Here is a 15,235-nt window from a genome sequence, read left to right on the forward strand (position 1 = left end):
GGTACTTGCATTATTGCATATTTCATTATAATGTAATTCTGTATTAGATATTCTATTTATGCAGAATCCAAAAATAGTTCATGCTGTGTAGCGATGCAAATTTCAGTGAATAATCCACAAAGTATTTCAAAGCCTTAACCATTTGTGACATGCACTGTTCTGTATCTTTAATCTCATTAAATCCAACCTTTGAATAAATTATACCGGTCTTTTTCTGAGTAAAAGCAATTTCTGTGCTTCCCCGTTAAAAACAGTCTATCACTTCTTATCCTAATGATATTGGAAATATTAGGGCTTATTGTTACTGCTCAAAATCCTTCAAACTGGTTTTAGATGTTCAATCAACATTAGCAGTGTAAATCAGTTTTCTGCACTTGAAGGTTGTGCCCCCCACTCCCACCTGGCAGCTGCTCACCAGAGAATGAGACAACATCAGCAGTTTCATGGCCAAGGCTACATAGGATAGTGCAAGAGCTGAGGAAACATCCACTTTCCTCATACTTCATCTCAAGGAATCCAACTTACACCAATGTAGGATGAAGGGAATTTCCCACAGTGTGGGAAACAGTGGATCTGAATTTGGATGCTTTGTTTCTCCTGGGGTGTCTCAGACTGAGGACACTGAAGGCAGAGATGTGCAGTGGAAGGCCTGCAGGTGTTCTCTGCCAGCTCCCCTGCACTGTGAGCCCAGACTGCAGGGCTGTGCTCAGGGATGCTCTGCTGGTGTCACAGGAGCTGAGTTGAGACCACAGGTCCTCAGAGAACAAGGAGAAAAATGAAGCAAGGGAGGAACTTCCTCTTGAAATATTTAAGAGATGTTGCAAAGCTGGGGCTTTCTACTTTTTAAAATAGATAGCACTGAGCAGAAGTTTGCATACTAAGGATATAATAAATAACAATATACTGAATCAGTTCAGAAAATCACCAGCTTGTTTTTAGCAAATTGAATACAACATTCCCTTTAAACTCCTAAGGAACAAATAGCAAAACACTCCAAGTCCAGTAGCAGTAGGAATTTTTAAAAATTTGAATGAGATTTTTACTATTCATAGCACAACTGCATTCAGTACATAATTACATGGAAGAACAAAATAAAAAAAATCTGTGGAATTGCCTCCCTAAATAAGACATCCTTTGCAATACTTTTAAATAAGTATTTAAGAAATTGAAACTTTTTCCCCTTGGGCATAATAGCATAAGGTCAAAAATTTGAAGAAAATAATCAGATCAAAATACTTATTCCATTCCTTTATGTATTTAAGTATGCATTTCAAGAAGCTTGTATTATAGTGTAAGATGAAAGCCTCTGTCTAGGGACTTTTACATATTCTGACAATAGTTAAAGTGAGTTGGATGTGAAGATCTGCTGCAATACCTCATGCAAACTTGTTGTCAGCCCTGTATCTGTGTATTCATTCCTGTCATCTATCCTCTCCACCTTTCCTTGGCATCCCCTTGAGAAGAAGAGCTGAATTAAGAACTGGTACTAAGATTGGTTGATTCACAGTCTATCTGAATGCAGGATGATGTTCATGTTCTAGTGAATCATGCGCCTATTTCAATATCCGAAATAGAAAATGGCTCTTGAGTTTCTCTGCTGCCAAAAATTGCTTCATTTTGAATTGCTGATTGCCAGAGTGTTCTTAAAATTAGAGGCAAAAAATTTTTTTTCCTCTCACATTTGCACATTTGCCTCAGCCTTATTGGTGGTTCTGTGTTAGGGTGCTAAAGTAGTTTAACTAAACTCAAAACTATCATAGCCAACACAAACTAGGGGGACCAATGGTGCTTTTTCTACAGCAACCACCTAAAATGGGGAGGATGCCAATAATACAGATCAAGCTTCCAAATGAGACTTGTATGGAGGGTCTTGTTCACACCTACTTGAAGGCACTGGAACATATCATTGACTTAATAAGAAGTTTGCATCCAGATCTTGACTTTCTGTAGAAGAGTTCAATTCAACAGTGTTTTTTGATGGAAAGTCATCAATGTGCTCTTTGCCATTCCTGGTTGATAGCATTAATCATCCTGATTCCTTTAGTCTCACAGTTTTTACCGGAATACCACTGTAAATTAACATTAATAACAGCCCCTTACTAGGAAGTATTACCAATTTCTTGCCTAGGTGATGTTATAATTAGCAATATCTTGCTGTGACAATTGCTGCTGTGAAAGGAGTTCCATTTATAGACGGTATTACAGATGCAGCATATGCTGCGTGCACGTCCAGGTATTCCAATACACATTAAGTGTCTGGAAACATAACAGTGGAAGATATACATACAGAACACTTTAAAACACTTTAGATGTACTGCAAAGTGACTTTTTGCACATACATGGGTGTAAACGAAATAATAAGAGACTTGAAAGAAGGTTTTAAGTTATGCTTGATTAAATCTGTGCTATAAGTTTCTAGTATTCTTATATCATACTTGGGTCTCTTGGGTGCCATTAAGTATTGTCAGCCAACAAACTATAATTTCATGCTTGAGTGGACTAATACATACCTAGGCTTCTGCTTCTATGTACAGTCAGCCTTCAGTTGGCTGTAGTAATAAGGTGAGAAGGGAAGGGAAATAAAGAATTGTCTCACAGAATGATAATACTTATCAGTAAAATCAGATACTATGATGGTTTAAGCTATAATTTGTCTGGGTCAATAAACTCTGAGTCCATTTACTTCACTAAGCTTTAGATCAACTCCTTCAAGTTTTGTATTTTCATTTCATAGGTACTGTAACAGGCAGCTGTGCAGGTAGAAGTAAGCTGCAGAATTGGAAGGTGTTTTTTGCTTGGTTTGGGGTGGGGTTTTTTGTGGGGTTTTTTGGTGTTGTTTTGTTTTGTTATTTGAATGGTTCTGTACTGGAAAGACTGAAGTGTATTTCTTCTATGAACAATTTTATTTTTAAATTATAAGACTCCATATGGGGTGATACTTGTGATTTCTATCTATTGCAGGTTCTAATAATTTTTATATATTACATGAAAGAAAGTGATACAGTTGCATAAAGAGCCATGTACTTATATTGAGCCACCTGGTCTGTGAGAAATCTGTGCATTCAGCTGAGGTCCTTGTTATCAGAAATACAGGGAACAGCACAAACAAAAGTAATATGTCATGTGAGCCAGGATGTTAAACAAAAAATCTGGTAAATCTAGGTAATTGTCCACAATAAGCTCTAGGTCTGATTTTGCCTTAGATGCTGTGCAAAACTTTTATAAAAATCAATGAGCGTTTGATGCAAAGAACAGAAAACAAGGCTCAGCATCTCTGATATTGTAAAAAACCAGAAATTTTTCATTTGATACTTTGTATTCTGAATTCATACTTGTTATTTAATTCGTGCTTAGTAATTTGTCATTGTAAAAAAAATATCTGGACATGAATGACACTTTCAAAGAATTGACATGAATGAAACTTTAGAAATGAAAATGATTTTACTTGCTTATTCAGCACGGAATTGTTTCAGAGTTATTTATCTAGGTTTCTTTCTATGAATGGAGGACAAAGTGAGGTCACTTATTCAAGTTAATTATTAGCTATGTTTATGTATTAGGTTAATTTGCAGAGTTTCAACAATCCTTTGTCCTTGAAAGGGTCAGGAAATAGCACCAAATCAACTATACTGATTATCTGTGCTGTAGAAAGAACAATGAGTTTTTCTAGACCATGTACTTGAAAATATGTTTTGGGAATGAGCTTCAAACCAAGTTCAGGCAATTGTTTCTAATGATAAAATACCTTCTGGGACCCTCCCAGTACTGCTTAAGTTTGCACTGTTTGAGGAATTTGATATGACTTATGATATAAGCTGACTTATGATACAGTCAGCTGCTTTTGTCATGCTCATCTGATGAGATCCACGTATTTCCATTCATTTACTGTGCTTTGTGCTTTCCTCTCAGCTTTTATGATGATCTGCTTTTAACACCTGCGAGGCTGATTATTGGGCTCTCTTGGCATTTCTGGGCTATGCCGGCTACCTTTCCTGCAAGCCCATTCTGCAGCAGTGCTTCCAAGGTATCCATGGCTTGTCTTGAGCTGTGCTACCTAATGCTGCTTTGGCTCATGATTGGACTGAATTGTCTCTCAGATAAGATTCTTTTCTGATTGAAAACTGTGTAACAGTTTTTTTCCCTGGGCCAAAACTAGGACCCTGTGTGCTATTTTGTTAAGACTGAAATGCTAAAAGAAGAAAAGATAAAATGTTGGTAATTAAGAAACCTGCAATTCTCCAGCAGGTAAAAGAAAACAATGTGTATGCTTGCAGGCTCTTCCTTGTCTTTTTCTTCCAAAGATGTTTGTCTCTGATATGAAAGTGACAAGCCAGCCCAGAAGGAAAATTCAGCTGAAAAGACCACAAAATGCTGAGTTTGTCTTTGATGGTCAGTTCACCTTAGAGTGCACTTTTGCTTTTAGTAGGTTTTCCATCCTCTCCCAGGCACAGAATAGTACTTATCTCGCTCGATAGTCAGCCATTATGTCTGTTTTATCCATGTACAAAGCACAGGAGAAATAAAATGATAGGCTCCCCGATAAGGAGGATAAACTTTTGAAGTCTACGAATAATGCAATTCCTTTTGGCTGATTGATTTCTGGCAAGTGCAAAGGACATAAACAGCATTTTCTTTTCATTTTTTTTTTTTTTTTTTTTTTTTTTTAACCAAACTGAAAGGCATGAATCTGAATGATGGATAACTGCAGTTTTAGCAGAAACACTTTTAGGAGTTACTTTCTGGAGAATTGTCTCACTCTGTCCCAGACACCTGCTTCTATTCAGTATACACTAGTTCCTCAGATTGAAAAGAAATCTGTGTAGAAGGAGAAAGCTCTCCCCCCTCTACTTTCCAGGTATCAATGGATGTGAACCACTCAAAAAGCAGAGTTTTGTGCTAAGTTAGACAGCTACATTGTTCTTAGGTATCTTGGAGCAGTGCCAAGGCTGTCATTGCAATACTCCTCATCCCAACCAGCTGACAACAGTCATGGTCCCTCTCCTGCCTCTCTCCCGCCCCTCACTAATGCCAAAGATGGGAAACCTTGGTGCTCTGGTCATGTTACTCCTGAAAGGCCAAATCATGTGCAGTACCATCCTCACCCCTTTGCCACAAAAACATGATCAGACTTTGCTGCAGGTGGGTCTAAAACCTGTCTTGCAATTTAACACTTACAAAGTATTTAAAGAAACTTACCATGCATTTGATGTCTTTGTCCCTCTTCCTTCCCTTCTTGCTTCTATTTACTCTTGCATATGTTTTCCTGTTATGCAGTAACTATTTTGTTCTCAGTGGAAGTTTCATTGTGTACTATCAAAGTATGTGTCCCACAACACAATGTGGGCTTCTTATGAAGATGGTGAACATTTCTATCCAGAGATATCTTAGCGCATTTCACTCTCCTTTTCTCATCTTCAATTTCCATTATTTTTGCATGATTTTTGTGTTTTAGTGCAGCAATTCCAAGTCTTTCCTTCTACTCTTACTATGGAGTATGACAAGCTGAGAGAAAATTGCATTTATCTTCCTGATGGGTGCTACAAAACAGCCAGCAAGAGCAAGAATGCCCCCACATGAGGAAGCAAGAATTAGATGGATTCTGGAAGAGAATGAATCCTCTGATGAAGAGCCTTGTATAAAATTATATGAAGCCAGAAATGATTGCAGAGTTTAGTCTAGAGTAGCTGGAAAACCAGGTGAAGATTGCTTGCAAGATGCTTTTATTACACTAATTTCCCTTCACTTTTAGAATTGTCACTGGGATTCCAGGCCTGTGTAGAGGAGGAATTTCAGCTGTTGTCAAGTACACAGTGTCTTAGAACTATGCAGGCAAAAGGAGAATATCTGCTAGAGTAAGCAAGTAGGAGGCTGGGACTCAGCAGAGTTAAATGCAAATTGCTCTTAGCTGGGAGCAAAGCTAGAACTTCTTTGGAGATGCTGTGGAATGGGAAAATTTTGCTCACCATTTGCCTGAGCTCTGCCCATACATACAGGGACTCTTGCCTTTGCAGGATGAAATTTCCACCTACTCATTCATTTGTTAGCTAAACTTGCCTACATCTGCTTTGAAAAAACAGTTTTAAGTTGTGTATAAAATGCCGGATTGTAAATCTGTGGTGTCTCTTTTTCCTGAGGAATGCTTGAAAAACCTTTGTTTATTCCCTTGCTTTCCCACTAGCCTTCAGTAGGATATTATGGCTTCAAATGGTGTAATGCACTGTAGGCTGTAAAAACAAAAGCTGACTCACTGGAAGTTGCCCCCTGTCAGATGCGTTTTATTTTGCATTTTTCTTGTTTAAATTATTGAGATGGAAATCCAAGAGGATAATTCTACGTACTAAAATGTACTAAAATGATCTGTTCTTCATTTTTATTATTTCAATATTAACATTTCTTAGCCTAGATTTTAGAGAATGATATATTTTCTTAGGTGTCAATACCTGATTCAAAGAAACTTTTGCTGAAAGAATACAATCCTCCTTGAACCCATTTGGCTCTGGATCAGGCTTCAGTTGTTTCTTTCAGAATAAAAATAAAATGTGATTTTCAAACAGAATTTCAGGGAATTTTTTGCATAGTTCTAACCTAGCATGGCATATTGCCATTGCCTAAGATCACTGAACTAATTGGAAATCATTCATAATGACAGCAAGAAACAGCACAACTTTTTGATTTCCTTAGTGATATTTCCTCCCTCTTGCTTTCCTCCTGTGAAATAAATAGGCATAAGAGATGTTATTGCCAGAAGAGTGGGTAGATTTGTGTTAATGCCTAAGAGCAAATGTCAAACTATAGAAATGTCAGAGTCTTGTAGGCTTTCAAAGTATATGAACACATAGGTTATTAGTTTGTTATATCTTTTTTTTGAAAACTTTATCAAAATCCTTCTCTGTACTGGGGACAAGTACTATGCTACATGACAATTTCTTCTTCTAAATTTAGCAACATGGCTTTATAACATTAGGCAGGGAAAGGCAAAAGAAAGTTTGTGTGGATAATTTTTCTCTCCTTGAAAAGAATGTCTTTCTGAAATAGTCATACCAAAGAAAAGCTTCAAGCCGTGAGTCATAGCATTAGTGGGTTGAACTATCATTCCATGCAGGAATATGGACATACATTTCCAGGATTACTGACGTGTAGATGTATTATTTGTAATAAATATATATTTTAGGGTAATGGTGCAGCTATAATCTCTGAACATCTGAATTCTAAAGAAAGATTATGACTTGACTGGTAGTGAGACTGACACGAATAAATGTGTTCTTTAAAAAATACTATTTTTTAAAATCACTTAAAATCTTTTCTTGAAATACAAAGGACACAGAAACTAGAATTTTTAGAATAAAGCCCATATTCAAGATCTCTACCATACAGATAATCTCTAAGAAGTGGTGCTTCTGGTGCCTTTTACAGAATTTTCATTTTGCATGTACTGCTGTCTGACTTTTTCACATTGATTTCTCTTTTCCTCTTCTGCCTCTGTCCCTTGTTTTCTATCTCTGCCCTTGTTCTCTTTCTTGTCTTTAATTCATGCTTCTGTCCTGCTTCTGCCTTCCACATTTTTTTGCTTGCTCTTTTTTATTTTTTTTATCTTCAGAAGAAAAATTCCCCCTTCCCCTCACCCTGTTCATCTGTTCCTTCGACTTACAGTTTCTAGGATATATCAGCACCACAGGCTATTTCTTCTGAAAAAGGGGTGGTTAAAGCCAGTCATGTTGGTACTCAACATTAACATTTAAACATATTTTCTCACTTCATATAACATTTACCTACTATATCTATGTATTCTTGAAGAATTATCCAAGGGAAACATTTTAATGCTAAGTGCTTTTTTGCCTTTAAAACTGCTCGAGTAGATGAATTAAGGAAAAACATCCATTTTTAACTAAAAAGATGTTTTTCCATCAAAAGTGTCTTTGAAGAATAACTTCAGTTGAACCCTCCAAGGAAGTTGTAGTCCTAAAGAATTACAATTTATCAGTTGAAATATTTCATTCTAGTTTGCTGCAGCTGGTATCATGAAATCACAAATGCAGCCTGAGCATTAATTTCTGCTCAGTAGTGCAGGGTGACTGTCCAATAGATGTGCCATTGGATAATGCAGGCAGTATTGGCAGGGCTTTGGGTGCTCAGCCCCTGAGCCAGGGCACACAGGAATCAGCAGGTGGGTTTCTCTTGCATTCACTGAGTAGCTCTGTCAAAGGCTCAGGGTGAGGGTGTTACTGTGGGATCTCACTGGCTGCTATGCAAAGCCTCTGCAGAGTCACTTTAAAATGACAATAAATTAGAACGGTAGCATTTACAATTTTTGCACAGGCATTAGTGTCAGACTATATATTCTGCTTTGGCTTAGGGAGGATGTTCTTTTATCACTTAAAATATTTTCTTGAAATGCAAAAGACATGGAAACCAGACTTCCTGGAATAAAGCATCAGATACACATATTCAAGGTCTGTACTACACATGCCCCAGTAGGAATGTGAATAAAAGCATGAAGGCTCAGGAATCCAGGGATTAGGAAACATGAGCTTCAGGAAAGTCCTGGGATCTTTTCATAATGGGTGCTTCTTTGTCTGCTTTATTTGAGGTATGATTAAACCAGCATTGTCTTACTCTTAGGTAGCTACTGCTTTCTGAGAGCATGCCCAGGCAGCAGGAATTTGCCTGCTTCTGGCTCAACCTCCTGGTTCCCCAAACACAGAATCTACACCCTATCTAAATAATGATTGGATTAGTTTTATATAGGAATTTAAGAAGGTTAATTAATTTAAATGTTTTGTCTATATACTACTGTAGCTCAGAGCTCCTTAACTTGTTCCCTCTCCCCATAGCCTCAATCACAGCTGGACCTTCTGCTGCCTTGGACCGCCAAAATTTCTTCTCCTTACTAAACACATTAAAATAGATTACACTTTTGTTTTGGTTTTCAAAAGTACAATAATTTTTGTTTCTTAAATATTTTGAAGGTGAATTGTAGTGCAACTCTCATTCATGGTTTATAACAGAAAAGGATACTTGTGGTCAAAGCCATACCATATTCTGAACAGCCACGCAGTCTCAGCTTTGGTTGTACTTTTATCCAAGTTAGATGCACTCTGCAAAACAACCGAATGAATGAAGTGAGAAGCATTTTTATAAAATAAATAAAACATGGAGTTCCGATATTAAAAGTACATGTCAGACCAAATTACAATTAACTGCACCTTTTTTTTTTAATTTAAAAAGCTTTGTTGTCGCACAAATGTCATCCCCGTGAATCAGTTCAGGAGAAAATTGGCTCATACAGCGCATTTCTCATTGCTGCACTCATTGGAAGAATGCAGCATTTACTTTTATGTATTATTCCAATTTTTTTAAGCAGTTGAGAAGTGCTATATTCTGAGATCAATAAAATGATATTTTGATTTAATTGCCATTGTGGGATTACTTCAGTTTACTCCTGCAGGATCAGAGGCTGTTTGTGTATGTCTAACAAAATGACTTTCCCAAAGGGATTGAGATATTCTAATAACTAGGAACATCATTTCTCTGTTTCTTTCCAAGAGGAGGGGAACATGAGTTGAATTGACAAGGCTCAAAATTCCCTTTCCATTCTGCAAGCTAATTCTGTGACATGCTGCACAGGTAGAGAGGTAGACTATCCTTTTCCTCAGGGTCATAATGAGGGTCACACCCTCAAAAGTGTAAGGTCTAGTTCCAAGGCAACCTGTTCATGGGAACTTTGGAACAACAGGAACATTTATGTCATTGAGTTTTGAATAAAGTTAGACAGAATCCATGCTGTAGCTGTTGTGATTTTGCTAATGTGGTCACACTGAACATGCAAATGCACCAAATAGTACAAATATTATTATTGGGATGTTTCCTTGTTAACTGAATTGAGTATTTTAGCAACTTTTCCCAGTAATTGGGGGAGGGGGCTGAAAGAAGACTGTACTAATCCCTAACCAAGGGATTCTCACTCTTCCTAGCTCTAAACATCTAATGGCACATTTTGGCAAGATAAAGATTGGGAAAAGGGTTGAAACATTTAAGCAGGAAGTGTAATTGTAAGTAAAATCTGTGTTATGTAAGAACAACAAGAACACTGAATAAAGGAGAGGGAAGGACTTGAGTGCACAGGGGAAGAGGAAGAGAGGGACAGGCATGGAAATAAACATATTGTGAAGTGGGCTACTTGTGTGGTGCAGAGGACAGCTTGTTAAAAGCACAGTGAGCTCTGTAAATGGCTTGTATCCTTTGTTTGAATTGTAATGTTGTTGTTGGTTAATTCCTCTTTCCAAACTCATTGCACTCTGGCTTCCTCTTAAGGGGGAAAGGTTTCCTCATTTGGTAATATGAATTGTTCCTATATGAAAGCAGTGGACAAAAGTCTACACAAGAGTATAATCCCCCAAGGGTTTTCTGGTCATGATCTGGCCTTCTTTTATTTCCAGTTTGACATGTGTTGCACCTTCCTCCTTTTGTCTATAAAATCTGTGTTGTGTTATCAGCTTTTGCAGTAGTGGGAATCTGGGTGGTTATCTGGAGTTCTGCAGCTCCTTGCAGAAAACAGTACAAGTGATGACAGGAGATGTTGGTGTGAATGTTTCTTGAAAGGCTCTCACAGATCCTTGGATCCTATGATTTTAAAAAGCAACTTTTCACTTTCCCTAGAGTTCAGAGAGGTAAAAGTAGGGGACACAGTGCTCTATCTCTTGGAAAAATTTTCTTTCTGGGAAGGGAAAATGCCAAAATTTCTCGCATCTCTTTTTCCGTATGGGAATTGCCCATATGGAGATTACTCTCATTAGTCTTTGCAATAAATTCACCAACCAGCTGGTAGATTAAACTGATGAGAACAGTGTAAGTAAATTCCTTATTATTCTTACAGAGGTGTAGGGACAGTTAAACTATGCAGATTAGTTTGATGGAGATGGTATTGATAAGGGGTTTGCAGGCTATTTAGCTTTTTCCTGAGATCAATAGCATATCTACAAATTTTTTTCTGAAGTGCTTGTAGAAAATATATTCTTACCTTCTCTCAACTGAAGTTAACATTGCAGAATTGGAGATACATGAACCATCTGAATGAAATATGCTATTGACTGTCTTTTTAAGAGGAATTAATTAAATAGCTCACTGCCATAAAGCTTTTGCCTTTTTTAAATAGACCAACTTTGTAATTCTGCTTAGTGATTGTGTCCTGCATTGTGCTTTTCAGAGTTAGCTTTTGGTGTTTATACACTGAATGTACATGATATGCAGCAAAGCAGTTTGTTTCTACATACTATTTTCTGTACAATAATATATATTATTATAGTATGTATTACACAATTTCTTTCAGAACTAAGTTATGACAGTCCCTCAATAAGTAAATGAGCATGAATATGATGCTACTTTCTTTTGTTCTTGCTTATGCTGTGATAATTATTTAATGATAAATTTAAGGGTGGCAAGACAGAGTTGAGACTGAGATATGCTTTTGATGGATCATGGTATGGTCAAGTGCAGATGTTAATTATACATGAAAAGGCTCTATACCTTTTTCAGGGAAGGAGCTCTGGGTTCCAGGTCCTACAATTTGAACTGGAATTTTCTGCCAACTGACTGACAAAATTATTGGTTCAGGTAGCCCAAAATACAACATAATCAGAAGTTTAGAAATACTGTGTGCATAGAATTATTGAATAAATCAAATGTCTTCACAGAAAACTGAATTTTTGGGAGGCAAAGGAAGGAAAGAAGGGAGATAAAGATGAAGAGGTAAGGAAGGAAAAGGGTTTTGCAGTCATATAGCTGGCATTGCATCTGACATAGTACCCACGTGGTGGAAGGTCTTTAGGGTTTATTCTACCTCTTAAAAAAAATCTAGATATGGTTATAGACATGGATTGTGGGGTCACCACAGCAGGGTACCCATGTCCTGGTAGTTATAGTGGTCACAGGGGAGTTAAACTCAAATCTTGGTAGCAGACCTTGTAGCTTTCCCATTCTGGCTGAGTACTCTGACTGAACAGGGAAAAGCCTAGAGGTTTCTTTTCCATCAATTTTTGCTCTCTTTTAAACATCTTATTCTTGAAGGTATTTTAGTCTTATTTCTGGTACGATCTTCCCTGCAGCTTCAATGACAGCACTGAGTGGGCACGTGGTTTAAAGCTGATCTGGGCAAGAGCTTTACCTGGCAGTGGGAGGTACTGGCACCTGGCCCGTTATTTGTGCAGGGATAGATGTGTAGGAAAAGCAACTGCTTTCACTGTGAGAATACAGTAACATAAGAAGTGACAAAAGGTAAACTAAATAAAAACATCATTTTGGAAATAAAGAGAAAGAAAAGAGAAACACAAGGGAAGAAGAGGAATGAGAGAGAGGTATGAGATGAAAAAGAAAATTAGAAGAAACAACTGGACTTGAATAATTATGATAGGTACTGAGCTAAAACAGTGAGTGCTACAGAGAATGCAGCAAAGGTCTGAATTATGAAAAGATTGAGATGTCAAATATAAAAAAAGTCTGAAAAATGAAAATAAAGTAGTATGGGTGGGGGGAAGAATAATCAGAACAGCAAAACTATTTTCCAAGGTATAATATACTGCTGTAAGGAATGCTGAAGTGGACGTGACAGGGCATGAAAAGTGTTATATTTATTTACACCTTGTGTGTTGTCTTGCTCAGTTTTGTCAGAAGAGATAGGTGTTAATTCACAGAGCACAGTTGGGACACTGGGTTTGTTACTGTTGTAAATAAATATTATTATTTTCAGTAAAAGAATGAGAAAATTAAATGCTTAGTGGCCTCTGAAGAAATCAGGTTCTTGCAAAACATGCATTCAGTCAATTTTATGCTGCATTCCACATTCCCTGATCTTTGGTAATTCATGAGTGCTGAAAAGCAGAATGTTTTTGCAGTTCTGTATCTCTATTCTCCAATCAAGAATAGCCTATGGTTCTGTGTCCTGCTCTTGTTCAGAATTTGGACAGAGGCATTGCAGGAATTTCTACCAAGGTGCTTAGGAAAGTGAAGTTAGCATGAGTCCCCTCAGAAAAAATGGTGCAATGAAGGGTTATGCTAAACCTTTAAATAAATGAGTAGTGACTGGGTTGCAAAATGAAGGATATGGTCAATGTGAATAATATTTGTTTTCCTTCTTTTAAAAGAAGCATTAGGATAATTAGGCACCCCAATCCTACTTGTTACAATGAAAATTGAGATTCACCTTATGTGCCTTTAGATACCTGCAAATGTGTAAATGTTAGGAATACTCAGTACATAAGATATATTAAAGTTTTGCCTAATTATATCTTTAATGTATTTTCAAATGAATATAGTATCTTACAGCTTCCTCAGCTTATCTTCTACATTTATGTTACTGTTGGATGATTTAAATTTTAGTTCCAGCTGTGTTGTCTAAAGGGTACATGGGATGGTTATCACCAGCATTAAGCTCTTGTTGGATTTTTGCTTTGGTACCTTGTCAGCTGTCCTGTGACTTCTCTGCAGTCCCACTGCTGTTCCACTCACTGTGCTGAGCCAGAGGACATGTCTGTGCATTGACAGATTTCCTCTGCTGCTGCAGCAGCCAGTGCTGCATTTGAAACTGCACTATATATATATATATATGACAGAAAATGGAAGGGCACAGAAGAACAGCTGCAGCTTGTTCAGAAGCCCTCTTTAGAGGTTTCAAGTTCAGAATGTACTTAGGCTTCCATGTGAAAAATAACTGGAAAATATTTTCATACACCTGACCTACTAGAATTGAACATTACACATTCTCATTTTTAATTCTGGGGGATTAAATATTGTTCTGAGATGTCTCATTTCCACAGATGCAGCCATGATTTGCCAAACATTGAACACTTGTAAATTCAGCACATATGTCCAAAAGCCTGACATACCTGGCTTGCAGCTTTAGCTTCATCTTCATCTGGATCTATGCCAACTCTGTAAAAAAAACCCAAAAAAACAAACCTGAGGACATACGGTAATGATCTGCTGTATATTAGACAACTTTGAGTGTAAAAATGTTTCTTGTGTCAATCATTTTCTACTTGGTGAGAAATGAGGAGTAAAGCTGGGAAAGCATTAGGATCACTTTTTAAACCTTTTAAGGAAGTTCTGAAGTTTTCTAAAAATTTAAGAATCCTTGCAACTGCCTCTCCTAACACCTGAGACTAGATCTTTATCTTGGTTCTGAGCCACCTCTGGGGAGAGACATTCAAGCTGTTAATCTGTGCTAGGAAATCGCTAATTGCTGATAGAAGAGCAGTGCCGAGGTGCTGCAGCTGTTAATGGAGGATGGGATTACAGAGCTCCAGTGTTTCTTGACATTATGGATCTCTTGAAGCACTTGGAAAAGGCTTTACTTGGCACACCAAGTACAGGGAAGCAACCCAGAAGGGAGAGGAGACTGCAGTGAGTGATGTGCAAGGTGATGATAAGCTGGGTGGCATTTTCCCAGCCCATATGGATGGGAAAAAATAAAATTGGTTGTTTAAAGGGTGTGGTGGAAGAATTGACATCTTTTGATTACAACTGATACTCAGACCTGAGGAGAAATGCAACTGCAAAATGTTTTAGGTTGAACAGCAGAGGCTTGTGCTGATGAAAGACACAAGAAAATATGGAAAACAATGAGGGATGATAAATAATGTACCCAAATCTGAAGCCCACAGCTAAGGTGACCAACATCCCCCATATACCTCACAAGTTCTCACATAGTTGCAGGTCCACCAAGCTAAACCAGTATTTACTGATGCAAAGGAAATACAGCCTTTCACTAGATATTAATTTAAGGCCACTTTACTGGTTTTCTGATAGTCTTCATTCCTGAGTATAGTTTTGCTTTTGGAAAAAACATGTCAGATTATACTTTAAAATAATATTTAGTATTAACAATTACATACCTCAGCATTCTTTCCTGTGAATATTATGCATAGCTGGAGACAATGACAGGAACTATATGCAAAGTAGATGCTTTTTATATGTAAATACTGAATGGACAAAAAAATAAAGACATTTCTTTCTATCATAGTTCTAGATGTTCAACAAACCTGAGTCCTTCAGGCATAAATATTTCTATCTTTTTATTAAAAATAACCATCCTGGTGGTGACTCAACAAGGAGACTGAATGAATAGCAGATTTCTTTTCTTTTTCTCTTGGCCTTTAAATTGCAAGGAAAAGCTTCTGATGACACTAACCCTATTGATTAGTTTGGAATAAAGTAAGTAAGGTATATCCATTTCATTAAAATG

General features: G+C 37.3%; 1 protein-coding gene across 3 annotated transcripts in view; it reads right to left on the reverse strand.

The window, feature by feature from the left end:
• SLC9A9 (solute carrier family 9 member A9) overlaps positions 1-15,235 on the reverse strand; it is a 188,977-nt gene that overhangs the window by 33,952 nt on the left and 139,790 nt on the right. For all 3 annotated transcript variants that reach the window (XM_086844288.1, XM_086844289.1, XM_086844290.1), the window contains 2 exons: positions 13,878-13,923; positions 9,016-9,095 (listed from right to left, as the gene is read on the reverse strand). In XM_086844288.1, coding sequence (XP_086700414.1) covers positions 9,016-9,095; positions 13,878-13,923 — 126 coding nt within the window. The remainder of the gene's footprint in view (positions 1-9,015; positions 9,096-13,877; positions 13,924-15,235) is intronic.

The sequence above is a fragment of the Cyanistes caeruleus genome, chromosome 10, assembly GCF_971803275.1.
Source record: "Cyanistes caeruleus chromosome 10, bCyaCae1.hap1.1, whole genome shotgun sequence".
NCBI classification, from domain to species: domain Eukaryota; kingdom Metazoa; phylum Chordata; class Aves; order Passeriformes; family Paridae; genus Cyanistes; species Cyanistes caeruleus.